General features: G+C 37.3%; 1 protein-coding gene across 8 annotated transcripts in view; it reads left to right on the plus strand.

The window, feature by feature from the left end:
- Positions 1 to 21,346, plus strand: part of LOC128218102 (general transcription factor 3C polypeptide 1-like) — a 303,630-nt gene that overhangs the window by 148,646 nt on the left and 133,638 nt on the right. For all 8 annotated transcript variants that reach the window (XM_052925645.1, XM_052925643.1, XM_052925648.1 and 5 more), the window contains exons 35-36: positions 3,658 to 3,838; positions 4,006 to 5,292. In XM_052925645.1, the coding sequence (XP_052781605.1) occupies positions 3,658 to 3,838; positions 4,006 to 5,292 (1,468 nt within the window). The remainder of the gene's footprint in view (positions 1 to 3,657; positions 3,839 to 4,005; positions 5,293 to 21,346) is intronic.

Raw genomic sequence — 21,346 nt, forward strand, 5'->3', positions numbered from 1 at the left:
TCCAAAAATATCAAAAATATTAAAAGACTCAGCAACCACCTCTCCATATTTTCGGCTGAACTTTTGGCAATTAAAGATGCACTGGACTGGGTTATCAGTAACAAGCCCATACATACTGCCATCCTCTCAGACTCGCTATCATCATTGCAGTCTATACAAAATAGAGGTAGCAGCTCCAGACCTGATTTGATAAAAGACATTTTGGAACAAAATAAGTGTCTGGAGAAAAACTTAAAGTTTACCATGGTATGGGTCCCAGCTCATGTCGGCCTGAAGGGAAATGAAGTGGTTGATGGGCTTGCAAAGGATGGCCTCAGGCGTGTGGAGGTGAATGATCCGGTCCCTCTTGCACCCACAGAGGTCTATTCACTAGCCCTCCGGCACGTCATAAATGAATGGCGGTCGGCGAGGACACCTAAAACATACATTAATACATTTGATAGGACCTCTGTGAGTCTCCAGCCTCCAAACAAATATTCTAATTTCTTTAGAATTGATAAATGCATAACGAGGCTGAGACTGGGCACATCACTTCTCCCAGGAAGTGCTTGGAAATATATTCTCAAAAGTGATCAGAACTGTGCTCGGTGTGGAGTGACCTGTGACACTTCCCACATTCTGTTACACTGTGACACTTACAGGGGCCAGAGGGCAGAACTTACGGCAGCCCTAACTTTTTCTGGTTTGGATTATAATATAAACAATATTCTAAACCCCAGCAAGGCTTCCCAAAGGTCTGTCTTCAGGTCACTTGCCAAATTCCTGGTTGACTGCCAGATTACCGACAAAATTTAGACATAATATACAATGTGTTGTATATCATAATATACAATATGTTACATTATTTTTAATTATATTTTTATTTTTAAAAATTTACAGGCTTTACAGGAAGCTTCCTTGGGTGACCCTCTACAAAAATGAAACAAGGGGTCAAGATTGATCAACAACAACAACAACAAAATGGCCAACTTCCTGTTTTGCTTTAAAAAAACATCTCTAAAACTACCAGTCCAAATTCAATTAAACTCTGTGTGTTAGATTTGTTTTTTGCTGACCAGAGCACGAAGTGCTCAAGGTGACCTATTGTGATTGGTCTTTATCGGTCGTCAGTCCATCCGTCTGTCAACAATTGCTTTAAAAAACATCTCCTCTGCAACTACCAGTCCAAATTCAATGAAACTTTACAGGAAGCTTCCTTGGGTGACCCTCTACAAAAATACATCAAGGGATCATGATTGATTAACAACAACAACAAAAAAATGGCTGACTTACTGTTTTGCTTTAAATAAAATCTCTGAAACTGCCAGGCCAAATTCAATGAAACTTTACAGGTAGCTTCATTGCTTGACCCTTTACAAATATTAAACAAGGCATCGTCATCAGTAAAGATTTTAAATTACAACATTTTTATTAATGCTTTATCACAGAGTTTTGGCCCTTTGCTTAGGTGAGTGTTTGAGGGCCATCATGGCCCTCTTGTTTATGTGTTGCAAAAGGATTCAGACTGTGCCTCCACTATTTGGTTCATAGATATATAAGAGATCTCTTTTAGGGGATGTACACATCCAACCTGGTTGAATTAAACCTTGGAAATTTAAGGCAGTTTATACCTTTAACACCATCCACTCAAACTGGATGACATTCATTTTAACCAGGTTTTCAACAAAAAACAGCTTATTAGAATGGGGATGTCGGCAGGCATCAAATATTGGTTTCCGCCCAATAACTTAAGCTATAATTGATAGATAGTAATGAAAGTTGGTGTGTAGGTAGCTTATGTGAAGAGCTAGCATTGGATTGCTATTGAGGAAGGTGGGGTCATAGTCAAGGTCACTGTTAATAAAAAAGAAAATGATTTCCGCTGAATAACTCTAAGTAAGTAATTGGATAGTGATGTAAGTTGGTGTGTAGGTAGCTTATCTGAAGCTTGGGATTGCTTATTAGGGGGTTAAAGGGTCAAGGGCACTGTTACTAAAATTAGGAAAATGGTTTCCACTTGATTATTTAAGTAAGAATTGATGGATAGTGATGAAAGTTGGTGTGTATGTAGCTTATGGCAAGAGCATGCTTGGGATTGCTTTTAAGGGGGTCAAGTTAAGGTCAAAGTCACTGTGACAAATAAAAGAAAAATGGTTTCAACCAGATAACTTATATTAGAATTGATGGAAAGTAAGGAAAGTTGGTGTGTAAGTAGCTTATTTGGAGAGCAAGTTTGGGATGATTTTGAAGGGGGTGGGGTAAAGGTCATGGTCACTTTTCCTTAAAATAAAAGTAATGTTTTCTGCCCAACAACATAAATTAAAATTGAAATGAAATTAAATACATAAGATACTTAACTAGAGTAATTTTCCGTTATGTCTCTTCTTGATAGAAGTAAAGATAAACGCTACTATTTTTTTGCTAACTCATACAAGTAATTAATTGGCTATAATTTCTGATTGGCCATATGAAAATAAAAAACTTGCTTGGTCATAAAGGGCGCCTCTAATTTGTTTTGATATATTCAGATAATTTTTCTAAGCATTAATTTCATCATTTTTTTCTTGAATTTTATCCTACTTTTGTTTTTAACTTTCACCATTACATTGCCCAGCATTTTCAACGAAAACTGGGTTATTAGAATAGTGTGCGTCATTGGGCGGGCGGTCTGTGGGCATTTGTCAAATAAGTGAAAACCCAGTGAATAACTTTAGTTTTCTTTATCATATGGACACCTAACTTTTTTGTGTATCATAAGAACATATTACTATTTTATTATGCTTGAGATTGATTTTTGGTCCGTTTATTCAAAGGTCAAGGTCACCACTACTAAATATAGAAATTTGTTTGGGCTGGAGGGCAGCGTCAAACTCACATATGGTATAGGATAATTTGCGTAAGGTTTGTCATATAGTAACCAGACTTGGTATATAGGCAGATTTTATGGAGACTTTATGGTCAATGTCACTGTTACCAAAAAAAATAAATAAAAAAATGAAACTTAATAACTTTAGTTTGGATGTACATATTGCAATCTTACTTGGAATGTAGGAAGAGTTTATTGAGGGCCTTCATGGGACTACATTTAGGGCCCATACAATCTAGGTCACTGTTATTTAAAGAAAAAAAAAACAGTTGAAATTTAATCTCACAACGAAAAGTAAAGTTTTTATGTCAATCATTGAAACTTGGTTTCATCGTATTGCGGTGTTTATTTTTGTGTTTTATCCTGTCCTTTGTATTTGCATTTAATCATGCTTTCATCGTAACTTTTTTCTTGTTTGTAGTCCTGTCTATTTACTTGCCATTCATCAATGCTTTGTCTTTTTGCCTTTAACCCTTTCTTTGTTCTTGCCTTTCATTCTGACATTGTCCTTACCTTCTATCATTGCTTTGTTTCTGCCTTTCACCCTTCCTTTGTTCTTGCCTTTCATCCTAACATTTTCCTTGTCTTTCAGCCTTTCTTTGTACTCGTCTTTCATCAATTACTTATTTTTGTCTCCTTTATACTTGGCTTTCACCCTTCCTTTGTTCTTGCCTTTTACTCTGACATTGTCCTTGCCTTTCATTCTGACATTGTTCTTGTCTGCTGTTCTGCCATAATGCTTGCCTTCTTCCTTGCTTCCTATCCTGATTTGTATTCAGCCTTCTCTTAGCATGTTTTGATTTGTTTTTCAGGTACCTGTTCGCTTTCAAGCAGCGGTACTTAAGCCCAATGTTTGAGGAGAGTGCATCACTCCTGGATGCCATGTTGGATAAATTTACCAATGAGGAAGAAGAGGACCAATATGTCACCATGCCCTTTGATTGCAGGCCGGGTCAAAACTCCCTTTTATACCCCATGATTCTGAATGGGACGGTATGTATACATGTTTTTGTTTTTTTTACAGGCAAGTTATTAGTGTGAGATTATTGTTAACATGGAAAATATCTTTTTAAAAAGACCAATGTTTAGATCAGTTACAGATAGTACAAACAGATAGAAAACACAAACACAAATAATTGCATTTTTTTGCAAAATTACAGGTAGATATAAAGATGGAATTGCCAGACGAGCTAGTGATTGTGGACATGAAGGGGTTCTATAACTTCCCCTGGGGGCGAGGCAAACAGTCCACTACACCTTCTAACACTAAGGCTGATAAAACACTTAGGGACATACATGAGCAGAAAACACGAGGGAAGAAGCAGGAACAGCAAGGGGTGGCCACTCAGTCTAACTCAGAGGAGGTAACCAAGGACATTGGCCAAGGGTTTGAAAAAGAACAGCAAGGGGATTCTGTGCAATCAGACTCTGAGATCATATTGGAGGTAGACAGCTCAGGGAAGATGACAGTGAAGAATGGAAGTCCCAAGAGTGGCAAGAAACATGATGCAGCTGAGCATCTTGGTGCAGATGAACAGAAAAAAGATGGAAACCTAATTGCCTCAACATCACCAAGGAGAGTTAGTGATGAAATTGTGCTGGAAGTGAGAAATGGCGAACTTACAGCTGTGAATGACAAGGAAGTGGATGTTGATGTGGAGATGGTAGAGAACAAGGCTCAAGAGGCAGGTGAAGACTCAGTCACTACAGCTGATAACAGGAAGGTCCCACAGACACATAAAGGACCAGATAATGTTGAGATGGAAGATTCATATCAAGGTCAGCCTATGGGTGATCACATTATACCAAACAACCAGGCAGCAGATAAAGTAGTGAGTAATGAAGATGATGATATAGATGAAACACATGGAGTACAAGCACAAGAATTCACACATCTCATTACACCTCATGGTGTCTTTGTTATTCCTAAACCTGAAGAAGATAATACTCAAATTGGACCAGTAGGCTCCTCATCATCAATTGCTTCTAGAACATTTGTATGTCTTCGAAGGGCAGAAGAGTGTTCCTTTGAGGATATCAGAGTATTCAATGCTCAAGATAACTTTGTTGTTAAGTCTTGTCTTTTGAAGATGAAGATAAGTGACAAGAAAAATAGAGAAGTTGGTAATGAGGGAGTGTTTGTAAAAACTGTGAAGAAAGATGAACACAATGATGATACAAATGGGAAGCCAGTAGCACCACCTGAGAATGATGATAAAAATGTCCACAATATAAGTGAACACAAAAGAAAACTATCTGAATCTGAACCAATTGAGGGAAAAAGGCATGGAAGAAAATTAGTTGGGGGTGACAATAAAGGTGATGAAAATCAAGCTGGTAATAATAAAGCAAAAGAGAAGATTCAGGATTGCCCTAACAATCTGAGTGTGGACACAGCAGTCATGAAAACTCTATGGAGCAATTTGAATAAACTTCTGCCATTCCAGGTAATTATTATATTTAAAAGCATTTGGGATAGAATTTATAGTTTATAAGCTTGTGACTTGGCTACTGTCTTGACTGGTAAATAGTGTTGAGCTTACCTCTAGAAGTATCTGTTCTAAATTTGAGCCATCTCTGTTCAGTCCTTAAATTTATCATTAATTACAGAATATGCAGTTTATGACTGAAAGTGAAAGTAATAATATTATCAAATATATTATATATTTTTTATGTCATAGGAAAAAGTATTCAATGAGTAATTTATCCCATGAAACACATAATTTATGCTCCCCTAAAAGATAGGGGGGGGGGGACATATATATATATATATTTGCCCTTGTCGGTCTGTGAGTCTATGCATCCGTCTGTTAGTATCATGCAAATTCTGTTTCGCTCTAAACTCCAAAACTATTACACCTAATCAAAAAACCTTGGTTGAATGTTATTTAGGTGATGAAATTTTGCCCCTTGGGTTTAGTTTCCTGCTGCAGCAGAGTTATGCCTCTTAAATAAGCATTTCTTGACTTGTGTCGCTTAAAACTAAAAAAAAAATATTCAACAATAGTCAAGAAACCTTGTTGAAATGAACTTTTGGTGATGAAGATGTGCACCTGGGGTTTGGCTTACTGCTGTACTTAGTTACACCAGAGTTATGGCCCTTTAATTAGCAAAAATTGACATTTCTGGACTTGCGTTGATCAAGACTCCAAAACTGTTTCACCTAGAGTCATGAAACTTGGAGGAATGATGTTCAGATGATGAAGTTGTGTGCCCAGGGTTATTGTTTGCCTCTGCAAATAGTTTATTGAGAGATATTGGTCTTGAACAATTACAAATTGGCATTCTTGGACTTGTGTTGCTCAAAACTACAAACTAAATTACTTAGCTCATATAACTTTGTTGTTCAGACAATGAAGTTGTGCACATGGGGTTTGTTGTTCAGACGATGAAGTTGTGCACACGGGGTTTGTTGTTCAGACGATGAAGTTGTGCACACGGGGTTTGTTGTTCAGACGATGAAGTTGTGCACACGGGGTTTGTTGTTCAGACGATGAAGTTGTGCACACAGGGTTTGTTGTTCAGACGATGAAGTTGTGCACATGGGGTTTGTTGTTCAGACGATGAAGTTGTGCACACGGGGTTTGTTGTTCAGACGATGAAGTTGTGCACATGGGTTTTTTTGTTCAGATGATGAAGTTGTGCACACGGGGTTTGTTGTTCAGACGATGAAGTTGTGCACATGGGGTTTGTTGTTCAGATGCTGAAGTTGTGCACATGGGGTTTGTTGTTCAGACGATGAAGTTGTGCACATGGGGTTTGTTGTTCAGACGATGAAGTTGTGCACACGGGGTTTGTTGTTCAGACAATGAAGTTGTGCACACGGGGTTTGTTGTTCAGACGATGAAGTTGTGCACATGGGGTTTGTTGTTCAGACGATGAAGTTGTGCACACGGGGTTTGTTGTTCAGACGATGAAGTTGTGCACATGGGGTTTGTTGTTCAGACAATGAAGTTGTGCACACGGGGTTTATTGTTCAGACGATGAAGTTGTGCACATGGGGTTGTTGTTCAGATGCTGAAGTTGTGCACATGGGGTTTGTTGTTCAGACGATGAAGTTGTGCACATGGGGTTTTGTTTCCCTCTGCTCTTAGTACAACCAGAATGGGCATTTTTGGACCTGTTAAACTTTTGTCACTCATAACTTCAAAATTATTAGTCATATACTCGTGAAATCTTTCAGGAAGGTACTTGATGTTATTAAGTTGTGGGACTCATAATTTAATGCACAATTATTGATAATGGACAGAATAATGGCTCTTGCTTTTGTGACAAACGCTGTATCCCTGTCCTTTGGACACATTTCTAGTTTTAGGAATAAAGAGAATGTTTGTAAGATAAATTTAACATATTCTTAAAAAGGGTGGTTTATATATCCTGGATGTACCAATTACCGGTGTATTAAGCAACTATCCAATGGAATTTTGGCAAGGTTACATGCAAGCTTCTTCAAATTTCACTCATATTTAAGAAAAATCATTTTGCCATCAGTAACAATAAGTTTTGTATACCAGAGAACACAATTATTGATTTCTAGTCGCCTTTTGTTTACCGACCGTGGCCGCCATCTTGGATTTTTTAGTTACCAAATTCCGGTGGAATCATGGAAAATTTAACTACTGCATTAAACTTCCAGTTAGTAAGCTTAAATTATTATGTCAGTAATGTTGGCAGGTCTGGGCATAGAATTATAATTTACCTTGCAGAAATAAAGTGCATATTAAACGAAATATTGCCCCCCCCCCCCCCCGCCCCCCCCCCCCAAAAAAAAAAAAATTTGGAGGAGCATAGACCTCTTTACATTTGTTAAATATAGCAATACAGTGCCATTCATGAGCATGTAGATAAGTTAGTTACTATAGATAAATAAGTATGGAAAATATGCTTATATTTTCCCCATTTTTACCAAAACAATCTTATTTTAGCCCTATCAAAGGATCCCACCACCATTTCTGGAGTTCAATATTGGCATCTTTATTCAACATTAAAAAGTCAGAAGTTTAGTCAAGTAGCAGTGCTCCCAAAAAGCACATGCTCACAGATGACGTAATCAACAAGATGGATGCCAACTGTCAAAATTTGTTTGTGAATTATTCAAAATTTATTCATTCATTGTAACAGATATGAAAAGAAAAAGTTCAAAAAATATGTTTCCAATGAATTTTGATATAATAAATGTGTTTTTCAACCTTAGGAACTAAATATTATTGAAAGTTTCATATTGAGATATACGAAGAGATATTGTAAACAAAGAATACCGGAAGTGCTCTTCATGACCTAGATATTCGGACTTTTCGGATTACACCGGTAATAGGTAACCAACGGTATTTTGTACGTTGGGGATAAGTACAATATTAAAAAATTTATTACATTCTTTGTTATTCTAAAAGAAAAGGTTTGAGGGGGAAGTAGTTTTTTAAGCATCCAATAACATTAGCTTTTAGTTTAATGTCAGCAATTCTCAAGTGTTTGACAATCACTGAAGTAGAAAAGAAAATATATGAGTTTTCCTAAATAAGTCATGGTGGTGTCAGTTTCAGGTAATGTAATGCCACTCCCTTATGCAAAGAGAAGATTTCTTTGATTTCAAAAAGAAACACTGGAACAATTAAGAAGAGTTCTGGTTGTGAAGCTACTGCCAAGAGGATTTCCTAATGTTCCTCTAATTGGTTTATGATGATGGAGTAAAAGCCTTGGAAAGGTCCACTCAATAAAAGATGATATTGATGGATTCACAAATTGAGGACAAAATATTTTCGGAATTTCATTCCTCTTCATAAAAATGTTTATAGAGGAAATACTTTGTCTTCACAAATTCCTTTCCTTGCAAGAAATTGGCCTCTGTGAGACTGCTAAAGAAAGTTGTTTCTGAGATAAGTAAAATTTGTGAGTAGTAAATTAGATCCCCAGTGAGAAATGGTATGCTATAGAAGCAATTACAGCATTGGCTAGCAATAATCAAAGCCTTTATAGGCTCCATCTAGCTAGTAGTAATGTAGGTATTCAACTTGTCCCACAAAAAAACAGAAACCAAGGGTTGTTCCTTGGGTCACTGTATCTTGACAAGATATCTGTTCATATGACACTTCCCCCACCTTTGGTGCCTACTGCTAAAACCTGGCATGACAGAAGTCTTAAACAAGACAGATTGGCAAGAACACAATTAGAATGTTTTATTGTTGACTCCTACATAATTGTTTGAAAGTCTAATTGTCTCCAGACATTTTCAATGTCAAAAAGAAAATTTCCTTGTATTAGGAATTAAATTGTTTCCTCTTTTCAAGAAAGTTCCCAATCATAAGAGCAAAATATTCCAATTGTTTTTATTTCTTAAAAAGGCTATTTGACTGCCAAATGACTCTCTCAATTGTGCCCATTCTCTGTTTGCTATGCACCACCACCCACTGTGATAGTTACTTCACCTACCAGCAACGGTTGCACCTATCACCAACTGCTACTCCTAGCACTAGTTGCCTGTCTAACTGCTATCTGATAGTAACTTCACCAACCACCCACTGCTGCACCACTCAACCACTGCCTGGCAAGCTTCTGTGTTATAGTTACTGCACCAACTACCAACTGTTGCACCCACCACCCACTGCTGCACCCACCCACTTCCTGCTGCACCCATCATCCAAGCCTGCTGCACCCACCAACAACTGCCTTCAGCACACACCAACCACTGCCTATCGAGCTGCTGTGCACCCACCACCCACTTCCCGTCTAGCTGCTGTGTAGTAGATACTGCACCAACCACCCACTTCCTGTCTAGCTGGTCCGTAATAGATACTGCACCCACCACCCACTTCCTGTTTAGCTGCTGTGTAATAGATACTGCACCCACCACCCTCTTCCTGTCTAGCTGCTGTGTAATAGATACTCCACCCACCACCCACTTCCTGTCTAGCTGCTGTGTAATAGATACTGCACCCACCACCCACTTCCTGTAGAGCTGTTCTGTTATAGATACTGCACCCACCACCCACTTCCTGTCTAGCTGCTGTGTAACAGATACTACACCCACTTCCTGTCTAGCTGCTGTGTAATAGATAATGCACCCACCACTAACTTCCTGTAGAGCTGTTTTGTAATAGATACTGCACCAACCACCCACTTCCTGTCTAGCTGCTGTGTAGTAGATACTGCACCGACTTCCTGTAGAGCTGTTTTGTAATATATATTGCATCTACCAACCACTTTCTGTCTAGCTGCTGTGAAATAGATACTCCACCCACCACCCACTTCCTGTCTAGCTGCTGTGTTATAGATACTGCACCCACCACCAACTCCCTGTAGGGCTGTTTTGTAATAAATACTGCACCCACCACCCACTTCCTGTCTAGCTGCTGTGTCATAGATACTGCACCCACTTCCGGTAGAGTGGTTCTGTAATAGATACTGCACCCACCACCCACTTCCTGTTTAGCTGCTGTGTAATAGATACTGCACCCACAACCCACTTCCTGTCTAGCTACTGTGTAATAGATACTGCAACCACTACCCACTTCCTGTCTAGCTGCTGTGTAATAGATACTGCACCCACCACCCACTTCCTGTAGAGCTGTTCTGTTATAGATAATGCACCCACTTACTGTCTAGCTGCTTTGTAATAGATACTGCACCCACTACCCACTTCCTGTCTAGCTGCTGTGTAATAGATACTGCACCCACCACCCACTTCCTGTCTAGCTGCTGTGTAATAGATACTGCACCCACCAGTACCTACTTCATGCATGGGTGAAAGTTTTTGGGTACAGAATTCCGTAATATCAGTCTTCTCAGGGGTCATTTTTCCAAATCGTGTAAATCCAGTGAGTTTTTTTCGGAGGGGTGTGGTGGTAATATCCCATTCCCTGTCATCAACATCGTGATCTACTCAAAATTGAAGACAAAACAAAGTTAAATTTACTGGTTTCCCAATTTTGTTTTATATATAGCGTTGCCATAAGTGGTAACATTCTGTCGGATGTTTCAGAAAATAGTTGTTTCTTTTCATAAAAAAGCATTGTCATTCTGATGTTCTCCGAATAAACTCGGCAGTTTCCGTGGCAACAAAAACTTGGTTGGTGGAAAAAGCCAGTTTTTGCCAAATAATTACTGTCAGTATCCTTTACTACTTTTACGACATACTGCAAATAGGAGGCGAAAATAAACAAAGAAATAAATAAAAATACTGCTGTCAAATTGAACAATGAAGTTTCTACCCCCAGGGTATAATACTAAAGAGCTTCTTCAACAGCCTGCAAAAAACAAAAGGAAGTGGCAATGGCTGTCAGAAGTCGATTCGAAGGGTGTGAAATGGTCCGATTGGCTCCAAAAGATAGAAGTTTTTCATTTTTAGCTGGACTATTCGAAGATTAAGGAGGGCTATACTACTCGCCCCAGCGTCTGTGTCCGCTTCAAGTTTTAGGGCAAGTTGGGATTTTCTTTTATAAGTCCAATACCCTTTATTCAATTGACTAAATACTTCACAGTTGTTCAGGACCATCACAAAAGAGGTTAGATAACTCCATATTATCCTTTATACAAATTATGGCCTCTGATTGACTATTTAACTTAGGTGAAAGTTTTAGGCCAGGTTGGGATATTTATTAATAACTTCTATACCATTCACACAATTGTTCAGGACCATCACCCTATGAGGTTACACAACTCCATATTATCCTTAATACAAGTATGGCCCCAGATTGACTTAGGTTTAAATGTTAGGGCAGGTTAAAGTTTGAGGGCAAGTTGGGATTTTAATAAAAAAACTTCTATACCCTTCATTCAATGCACTTAATACTATGCAGAATTATTGACGACTATCTAACAACAAGGAACATAACTCTATTTTAACCCTACATACAAATTATGGCCCTTGAATGATTTTTTATTTTATTTTTTTATTTTTCTTTCAATTTTTTTTTTGAAAGGCACATTTTTATATTCTTAAACGCATTTTCATAATGGGAAAACAAGTTATTTGAATGACTTGCGTCATTGTTCATGCGGGCTGGTGGGAGGGCAGCATCAAAGTCACCTTATGTATTGAATAATTTTAGCTAGGTTTGACATGAAGAGACCAAACTTAGTATATACGAAGAGTTTATGGAGACCTTTTATTGGAATACTTTTGATACCCCTAGGATCAAGGTCAAGGTTACTATTAAAAGAAAAGGGTTGGTATTGAATAACTTAAGTAAGGGTCTACATATTGTGACCGCACTTGGTATATAGGAAGAGTTTATAGAGACCTTTCTTGAGATTGTGTTTTGAGCCTCGAGAGTTATGGTCTAGGTCAAGGCCTAACCATATTTCTATTTTTAGCAACAGTGACCTTGACTGTTGCTAAAAATAGAAATATGGTTAGTACTGAATAACCCAAGTAAGGGTTGACATAGTGTGACCAAACTTGGTATATAGGACAAGTGTATGCAGAGCTATCATGGATTGCTTTTTGGCCCCCTAGGGTCAAGGTCACTGTTTCTAAAAATAGATTACTGTTTCAGTTATGGTTGACATACTGTGACCAAACTTGATATGTAGGAAGAGTTGATGGAGGACTTCCATGGGATTGTGTTTGGGGCCCTTAGGATCACTGTTACAAAAAATAGAAGAAAGCAGTTGAAACTGAATCTCTTCTGCCAATCAATAAAAACCTGGTTTTGTCACATCGCAATTCTTGTTCACTTTTTAATTTGATTGTTTTATTATCCCCCGCCTTGAAAAGGCAAGGGGATATAGTAATGGTAGGCGCACTTCCGTGCGTGCGTGTGTGTGCGTGTGTGAGTCCGTCCGTCCCACAATTTCTTTGCATCACCTCTTACATTTCTCATGCGATTTCTACCAAACTTTCACAGATTGATGATCATAAATTGAAGCAGCACATATTGTCGGGCTATCCCGATTCGACCATTTTTGCTAGAGTTATTGCCCTTTGCTTATTTTACATTTAAAATTGGTTTCTTCGCAACTCCTCTTACATTTTTCATGCGATTTCTACCAAACTTTCACAGATTGATGATCTTAAAGTGAAGCAGCGCATATTCTCGGGCTTTTCTGATTTGACCATTTTTGAAAGAGTTATTGCCCTTTGCTTATTTTACATTTAAGATTGGTTTCTATGCAACTCCTCTTACATTTATGACTATATAGTGACGCAGGGCATATTGTCAGTCTTTTGCAATTTGACCTTTTTTGAAAAAGTTATTGCCCTTTCTTAATTGTACGCATTTCTTATGTTCCTGAGAAACTACCCTTACCATTGATTGGCTTTCGTTACAAAATATGCCCCCATGATGTTGTTGTTTTTGACAGGCACATATTACATCGTTATTGTATTCACTTCTAAGTCAAAGTGGCTTAATGAGCGCGCTGTCTCATGACAGCTCTTGTTTAACTTTTATTGAATGAGTTACATGAATTCTTGATTAATGGGCAAGAATTTAAGTGTTGAGGGATGTTTTTGTTAGGAGCCTTATGTATGTTGACAAAAGCTGCAAGAAATATCATAAATATACAACATATATTTGATTGATTTAAAGTCAGGAAAGGCTTTGAAATGTGTTTTAAAATGCTTAATTCCTGGAGTTTCCCGGGGCCTTATTTTTCAGTTTTTTGAAAATTTGCAACTTACACCCATGTTCATGTCTACCTGCTGAGTAATAGTTAATGCACCCACCATTACCTACTTCATGTATAGCTGCTGTGTAAAAGTTAATGCACCCACCACCACCCACTTCATGTTTAGCTGCTATGTAATAGTTAATGCATCCACCACCCACTGCCATTCGAACTGCTATGAAATATTTAATGCTTACCACCTACTTCATGTCTATCTGCTATGTAATAGTTCATGCATCCACCACCCACTGCCATTCAAACTGCTATGAAATATTTAATGCGCCCAACACCTACTTCATGTCTAGCTGCTGTGTAATAATTTATGCACCCACGACTCACTTCATGTCTAGCTGCTTTATGATAGTTAATGCACCCACCACTACCCACTTCATGTCTAGCTGCTATATGATAGTTAATGCACCCACCACTACCCACTTCATATCTAGCTGCTGTATAACAGGTAATGCACCCACCACTACCCACTTCATATCTAGCTGCTGTATAATAGTTACTGCACCCACCACTACCCACTTCATATCTAGCTGCTGTATAATAGGTAATGCACCCACCACTACCCACTTCATATCTAGCTGCTGTATAATAGTTACTGCACCCACCACTACCCACTTCATATCTAGCTGCTGTATAATAGGTAATGCACCCACCACTACCCACTTCATGTCTAGCTGTTGTATAATAGTTAATGCACCCACCACTACCCACTTCATGTCTAGCTGCTGTATAATAGTTAATGCACCCACGACTACCGACTTCATATCTAGCTGCTGTATAATAGTTAATGCACCCACGACCCACTTCATGTCTAGCTGCTGTATAATAGTTAATGCACCCACCACTACCGACTTCATATCTAGCTGCTGTATAATAGTTAATGCACCCACCACTACCGACTTCATATCTAGCTGCTGTATAATAGTTAATGCACCCACCACTACCGACTTCATATCTAGCTGCTGTATAATAGTTAATGCACCCACCACTACCCACTTCATATCTAGCTGCTGTATAATAGTTAATGCACCTACTACCCACTTCATATCTAGCTGCTGTATAATAGTTAATGCACCCACCACTACCCACTTCATATCTAGCTGCTGTATAATAGTTAATGCACCCACCACTACCTACTTCATGTCTAGCTGCTGTATAATAGTTAATGCACCCACCACTACCCACTTTATATCTAGCTGCTGTATAATAGTTAATGCACCCACCACTACCCACTTCATATCTAGCTGCTGTATGATAGTTAATGCACCCACCACTACCAACTTCATATCTAGCTGCTGTATAATAGTAAATGCACCCACCACTACCCACTTCATATCTAGCTGCTGTATAATAGGTAATGCACCCACCACTACCCACTTCATATCTAGCTGCTATATAATAGTTAATGCACCCACCACTACCCACTTCATATCTAGCTGCTATATGATAGTTAATGCACCCACCACTACCCACTTCATGTCTAGCTGCTATATGATAGTTAATGCACCCACCACTACCCACTTCATATCTAGCTGCTGTATAACAGGTAATGCACCCACCACTACCCACTTCATATCTAGCTGCTGTATAATAGTTAATGCACCCACCACTACCAACTTCATATCTAGCTGCTGTATAATAGTAAATCCACCCACCACTACCCACTTCATATCTAGCTGCTGTATAATAGGTAATGCACCCACCACTACCCACTTCATATCTAGCTGCTATATAATAGTTAATGCACCCACCACTACCCACTTCATATCTAGCTGCTATATGATAGTTAATGCACCCACCACTACCCACTTCATGTCTAGCTGCTATATGATAGTTAATGCACCCACCACTACCCACTTCATATCTAGCTGCTGTATAACAGGTAATGCACCCACCACTACCCACTTCATATCTAGCTGCTGTATAATAGTTACTGCACCCACCACTACCCACTTCATATCTAGCTGCTGTATAATAGGTAATGCACCCACCACTACCCACTTCATATCTAGCTGCTGTATAATAGGTAATGCACCCACCACTACCCACTTCATATCTAGCTGCTGTATAATAGGTAATGCACCCACCACTACCCACTTCATGTCTAGCTGTTGTATAATAGTTAATGCACCCACCACTACCCACTTCATGTCTAGCTGCTGTATAATAGTTAATGCACCCACGACTACCGACTTCATATCTAGCTGCTGTATAATAGTTAATGCACCCACGACCCACTTCATGTCTAGCTGCTGTATAATAGTTAATGCACCCACCACTACCGACTTCATATCTAGCTGCTGTATAATAGTTAATGCACCCACCACTACCGACTTCATATCTAGCTGCTGTATAATAGTTAATGCACCCACCACTACCCACTTCATATCTAGCTGCTGTATAATAGTTAATGCACCTACTACCCACTTCATATCTAGCTGCTGTATAATAGTTAATGCACCCACCACTACCCACTTCATATCTAGCTGCTGTATAATAGTTAATGCACCCACCACTACCTACTTCATGTCTAGCTGCTGTATAATAGTTAATGCACCCACCACTACCCACTTTATATCTAGCTGCTGTATAATAGTTAAAGGGACTGTACACCAGATTGGCACCAAAAAAATCATTTCAATCATAAAAAAATAAAAAACGAAAAACCGGTATATAAAGGATAGCTTGTTTTTCATCTTTCGTTTGACACTGTATAACAAAAAACGGTTTAAATAAATAATTTCCTTGTTTTGTATTCCGTGGTAATAATTAAAAAACGGAAAAGGAAAAAAAACTATCAATTTTGGTTTTCTCTTCAATCATTCGAAATACGAAAAAGGGTTTGAATACTCCTTTTTCGTTTTTTACTTTCATTGAAAAAACGAAAAATGAACAGACGGTATATACACGGACCTAGGTAGACATACCCAGTAATCTTTTTTAATGGAAAAATACGAAATAACTGCTAAACTTAAATAAATTATAAACTATGTGGTTCTTCAGTTAGTAAGTTTCAATGCATTGTACAGATTAATACCAGGTTTATGACAGTTTTCAACAATTTTCTTTTTTTCTTGCAAATTTATCATCTGGTGCACAGTTGCTTTAATGCACCCACCACTACCCACTTCATGTCTAGCTGCTATATAATAATAAATGCACCCACCACTACCCACTTCATATCTAGCTGCTGTGTAATATTTAATGCACCCTCTACCCACTTCATGTCTAGCTGCTGTGTAATATTTAATACTAGGGATGGCAACGAGTACCCAAGTACTCAAGTACTCGATCAATCATCCGAGTACCCGGGTACCAAAACACTACTCGAGTTCTGGAAAAAAATAATTTTGGTTATGAATTTCACTACATGTACGAGTTAAAGATCTGGAACGTTTCCAAGAACAAAATTTACGATCCATCTAATACTTGCTTTGTTGACCCTAAAAAATTGACAGTTGTTGTGAGGGTCCTTATTTGCAAATGGCAGTGATGTCAATTAGCGAAGTTTTGATGGCAGTACATGGCCAACACAATTGTATTGTTTACCAATTAGAGAGTTTTCACCAAACAATGGACTTTGACGAGCGAATAATTAACGACTGTTACGAACAATGATTCCTAAATGGGCATATTGCTTGCAATGATTATCACAATTGATTGGTGGATATCACAATTCAGGAATTATGCATATTACTTAGGTAAACAACAATATTTAAGTATGCAAAATGGCCAGTTTAGATATTATTTCATAGAGTAAAAAAAACTAGAGAAATTTGTAAATAATATTCATTCATTGTAATTCCGAATTTTATTCATTATTGAGTGCAGTCTTGATCATCTAGACACTCGAATATGGTCCTACTTTTACATTCAATTTATATTTTAGTACATATGAATGTGTAAAATGCAATGAAAAGGCCAAATTAAAAGCATGAAACAACATTTTTCTTTTTATTGTTTTTTTCCTGTTAATGTACATAATGACAGTCTTATTTAAAGATGAAATTGACCAATATTACGACCAATGCACAAAGTACATGAATGATACATGTATATATTATGCCACTCATTTTCAGCCTACTAAATGTTCAATTTTTAACACATAAAAAAATAATTGTAATTATGCAGGAGATCATAATTAGATATTAATGGCATTTCCTCAAATACTGAGATATTTCGTTTAGGACACATAAGTAATAATTATCACTTCTTACATCTCTAAGTTTGAGACAGGGTCCAAATAATCATTTAATGATCTTTCAGTAATTGACATTATTATGTCATTATTTTGCTTGAAGACAAATATTTTCATTTTTTGATAATCACATTCATTACCTGTCATATTTTATCAAACTCTGTATCACGTTTAAGGAGTATATAAACACATACATGTTTTCATTAAAATAGTGATGATTTAGTAATCAATAAGGCAACAACTTTGTGTAACTTTGTGAAAGACATTATACTCTGTCTCTATGTGTAAAACTTTGCTTAATACTTTGTGTGCATCTTAAACTGTGTAAACATTCTAAGTGACTCAATTTAATTGAACAAGCTAATAATTAGACTTCTATATTTATAAGTTAAACTATTCATAATACTCTGTTATTTGTTACTGGAATAAAACATGAAAACAACATGGCGCTGCACGTTCCTTTTTGTCGGAGTAACGTCATGTGGCAGACACACGCAATGTCGTGTTGTGGGTGTGAGGTGCACAATGCCGTGCACCCGAACTGTCGCATTATATATACACGAACTTGTCTTTTCCCAAAAACCAATTCATGTTATCCAATAATCAAGTACCTGAGTACTCGATCGGAAGATTGTCCGAGTACTCGAGTACCAATTTTACTACTCAGTGCATGCCATCCCTATTTAATACACCCACTACCTACTGACTGCTATGTAATAGTTACTGCTAATTGCTTTTTAACTGCATGTAAATGATCTCAGCAAAATTCAACATCATTACTTACAAGACAACTGTGGTGAAATGCCTCTTGCTTGGAAATTTCACCCAGAGAAAGGAAGGTTTACACACAGAAGCTTTTTAATGCCTGAAAAAAACCCATCTGGGGTGGCACAAAACAATGCATCATGAATGTCAGCCATTGGATTATTATTAGGGGTATGATATATCATAAGACAACTATACCCAGTAGTTTTTTCCCTGGATTGAATTTCCAAGTAAGAATTGTTTACAGCAAATTCCTTGTTAAGTAATGTTATTTAATTTTGCATGCAGTTAAAGGCATTTTGAAGCTGTAAGGTGGTTACAGTTATCTTATGAACAGGTTGCCAAGTCTATGCAAATTCTTAAATCATAACACATGCTATTACAAAGTGGTAAATTCTGGCAGTAATTTTCAAATGCATGGCAATATAATTTCAACAATTAAGGCAAATGATAACTTTTAACTGAAGAAATTACATCCAAAAGTTCCCTCTTGTGTAATTATATTTGAGTAGAATATCCAAACATTTGATTACCAAAATAAATCTTTTAGCAGTGTAGAAGACTACTATTAATTTTCACTATAGTAATAGCCGTGGCCTTTTTATCATTCTTTGTCATAGCCAGTACAAGCAAAGGATCCTGATCTTTCCTTAAATAAGCGTCTGAAATTCCCCATTTTCAAAAAATAAATCCAACAAAAAGCAATAGAATTTGATCATGCAAAAACAACTTCCAATAATTTCAATTCCTCTTAATTCAAATTTGTAAGCAAGGCGAAGATCGTAAATTGTATAACAATGCATGAAATTTATCCTTAAAGACGCTAATCTATACAGTTACATTTCATAGCACGAGCGTTATATCGAAATATGGAGAACAGTTTATAGCACATTACTAACACATGTCATTCATATCATCATGGCAATGCATCGGTTAATCGGCAGCCAAGATAACACTTTTGTGGCTGATTCTGTAAATCCTTCGATCATTAAAATATCCGAAAAATAATTGAAACTTGTTCTATGTCACTTGTATAATAGCCAGTTTTCATAAACTTACGGGGACTGTTTATAGTCCCCTACGATATGTCCATAATTGATATATGACGCCTGTTTGTAATGTCTTCACATTCACGCCTCCCACACTTAAGTGGACATTTGTTGTAAAAACAAGAGAAGCAAAAATTATACACAAGAAGACAGGGGTAGCAAAAATGTTTATTTTATTTTTTTATTAAAATAAACATCGAATACTTGAATACCGATTTTGACATTTGAATACCAAATGTTCGATCAAATAATTGTATGCATCCCTAAGTTATACAAACAAATCCATTTGCGCTGACACCACCACTATTGCAGGATTATTTTTTGCAAAACTCATTCCTAACTATTTTTAGCTTGACTATTCGAAGAATATGGAGAGCTATACTACTCACCCAAGCGTCGGCATTGGCGTCACACCTTGGTTAAGGTTTTGCGTGCAAGCACACATAGGTTAATATCTCAGCAACTGCTTGAGGTATTGCATTGAGACTTTATACAGTGGTACTCAACCTTCCAACCTACTTAATTAACCAAGTTAGAACACTTAAACTTGCATTTCATGCAAATAATAGGCCTTTATTCTTCGACTTAGAAATTCTGGTTAAGGTTTTGCGTGCAAGCACATCACATAGGTTAATATCTCAGCAACTACTTGAGTTATTGCATTGATACTTGATACAATGGTACTCAACCGTCCAACCTACTTAATTAATCAAGTAAGATAACTCTTGTTTGCATTTAATGCAAATAATTGCGCTTTATTATTCAACTTAGAAATCCTGGTTAAGGTTTTGCATGCAAGCACACATAGGTTTATATCTCAGCAACTACTTGAGGTATTGCATTGAGACTTTATACAGTGGCACTCAACCATCCAACCTACTTAATTAACCAAGTTAGATAACTCTAGTTTGCATTTAATGCAAATTATAGGCCTTTATTATTCGATTTAAAAATTCTGGTTAAGGTTTGAAGTGCAAGCACACTTAAGTTAATATCTCAGCAACTACTTGATGTATTGCATTGAGACTTGATACAATGGTACTCAACAATCCAACCTACTTAATTAACCAAGTAAGATAACTCTAGTTTGCATTTAATGCAAATAGTTGCCCTTTATTATTCAACTAAGATATTCTGGTTAAGATTTTGCATGCAAGCACACAAAGGTTAATATCTCAACAAATACTTGAGGTATTGCATTGAGACTTGATACAATGGTACTCAACCATCCAACCTACTTAATTAACCAAGTTAGATAACTCTTGTTTGCATGATATTAAAAAAATGGCCCCTTTTTTATACATAGAAATTCTGGTTAAGGTTTTGCTTGTTACCACTTTTAAGTCAATACCTCAGCAAATACATCATGTATTGCATTGAAACTTTACACACATGCTCCCAACCATTTAACCTTCTTCTTTAATCAAGTAAGATAACTATAATTTTTGCTCCTTTATTATGTGACTAAATTCTGGTTAATGTCTTGCATGTTGGCACACATAGGATAATAACTCAGCAATTACATGATGTATTGCATTGAGACTTTATACAATGGTATTCAACTACCCAACGTAATTGAATAACCAAGTTAGATAACTGTATTTTGCAAATAATGGCCCTTTATTATTAGACTAAAAAATTCTGGTTAAAATGTTTCATGTAAATACATTTATGTTAATATCTCAGCACATCATGTATTGCATTGAAATCTAATCTAACAGTGATCCATGCATGTTTCGCCAAAACTTTTCAATCCTTACACTGAAAAGCGGCGGAATAGTCGAGCGCGCTGTCCCTGTGACAGCTCTTGTTATCCCTGTCGGAACTTCCAGTTGCAAACTCTGTAGTATGATTGATACCATATTTTTATCT

Source organism: Mya arenaria, chromosome 14 (genome assembly GCF_026914265.1).
Source record: "Mya arenaria isolate MELC-2E11 chromosome 14, ASM2691426v1".
NCBI classification, from domain to species: domain Eukaryota; kingdom Metazoa; phylum Mollusca; class Bivalvia; order Myida; family Myidae; genus Mya; species Mya arenaria.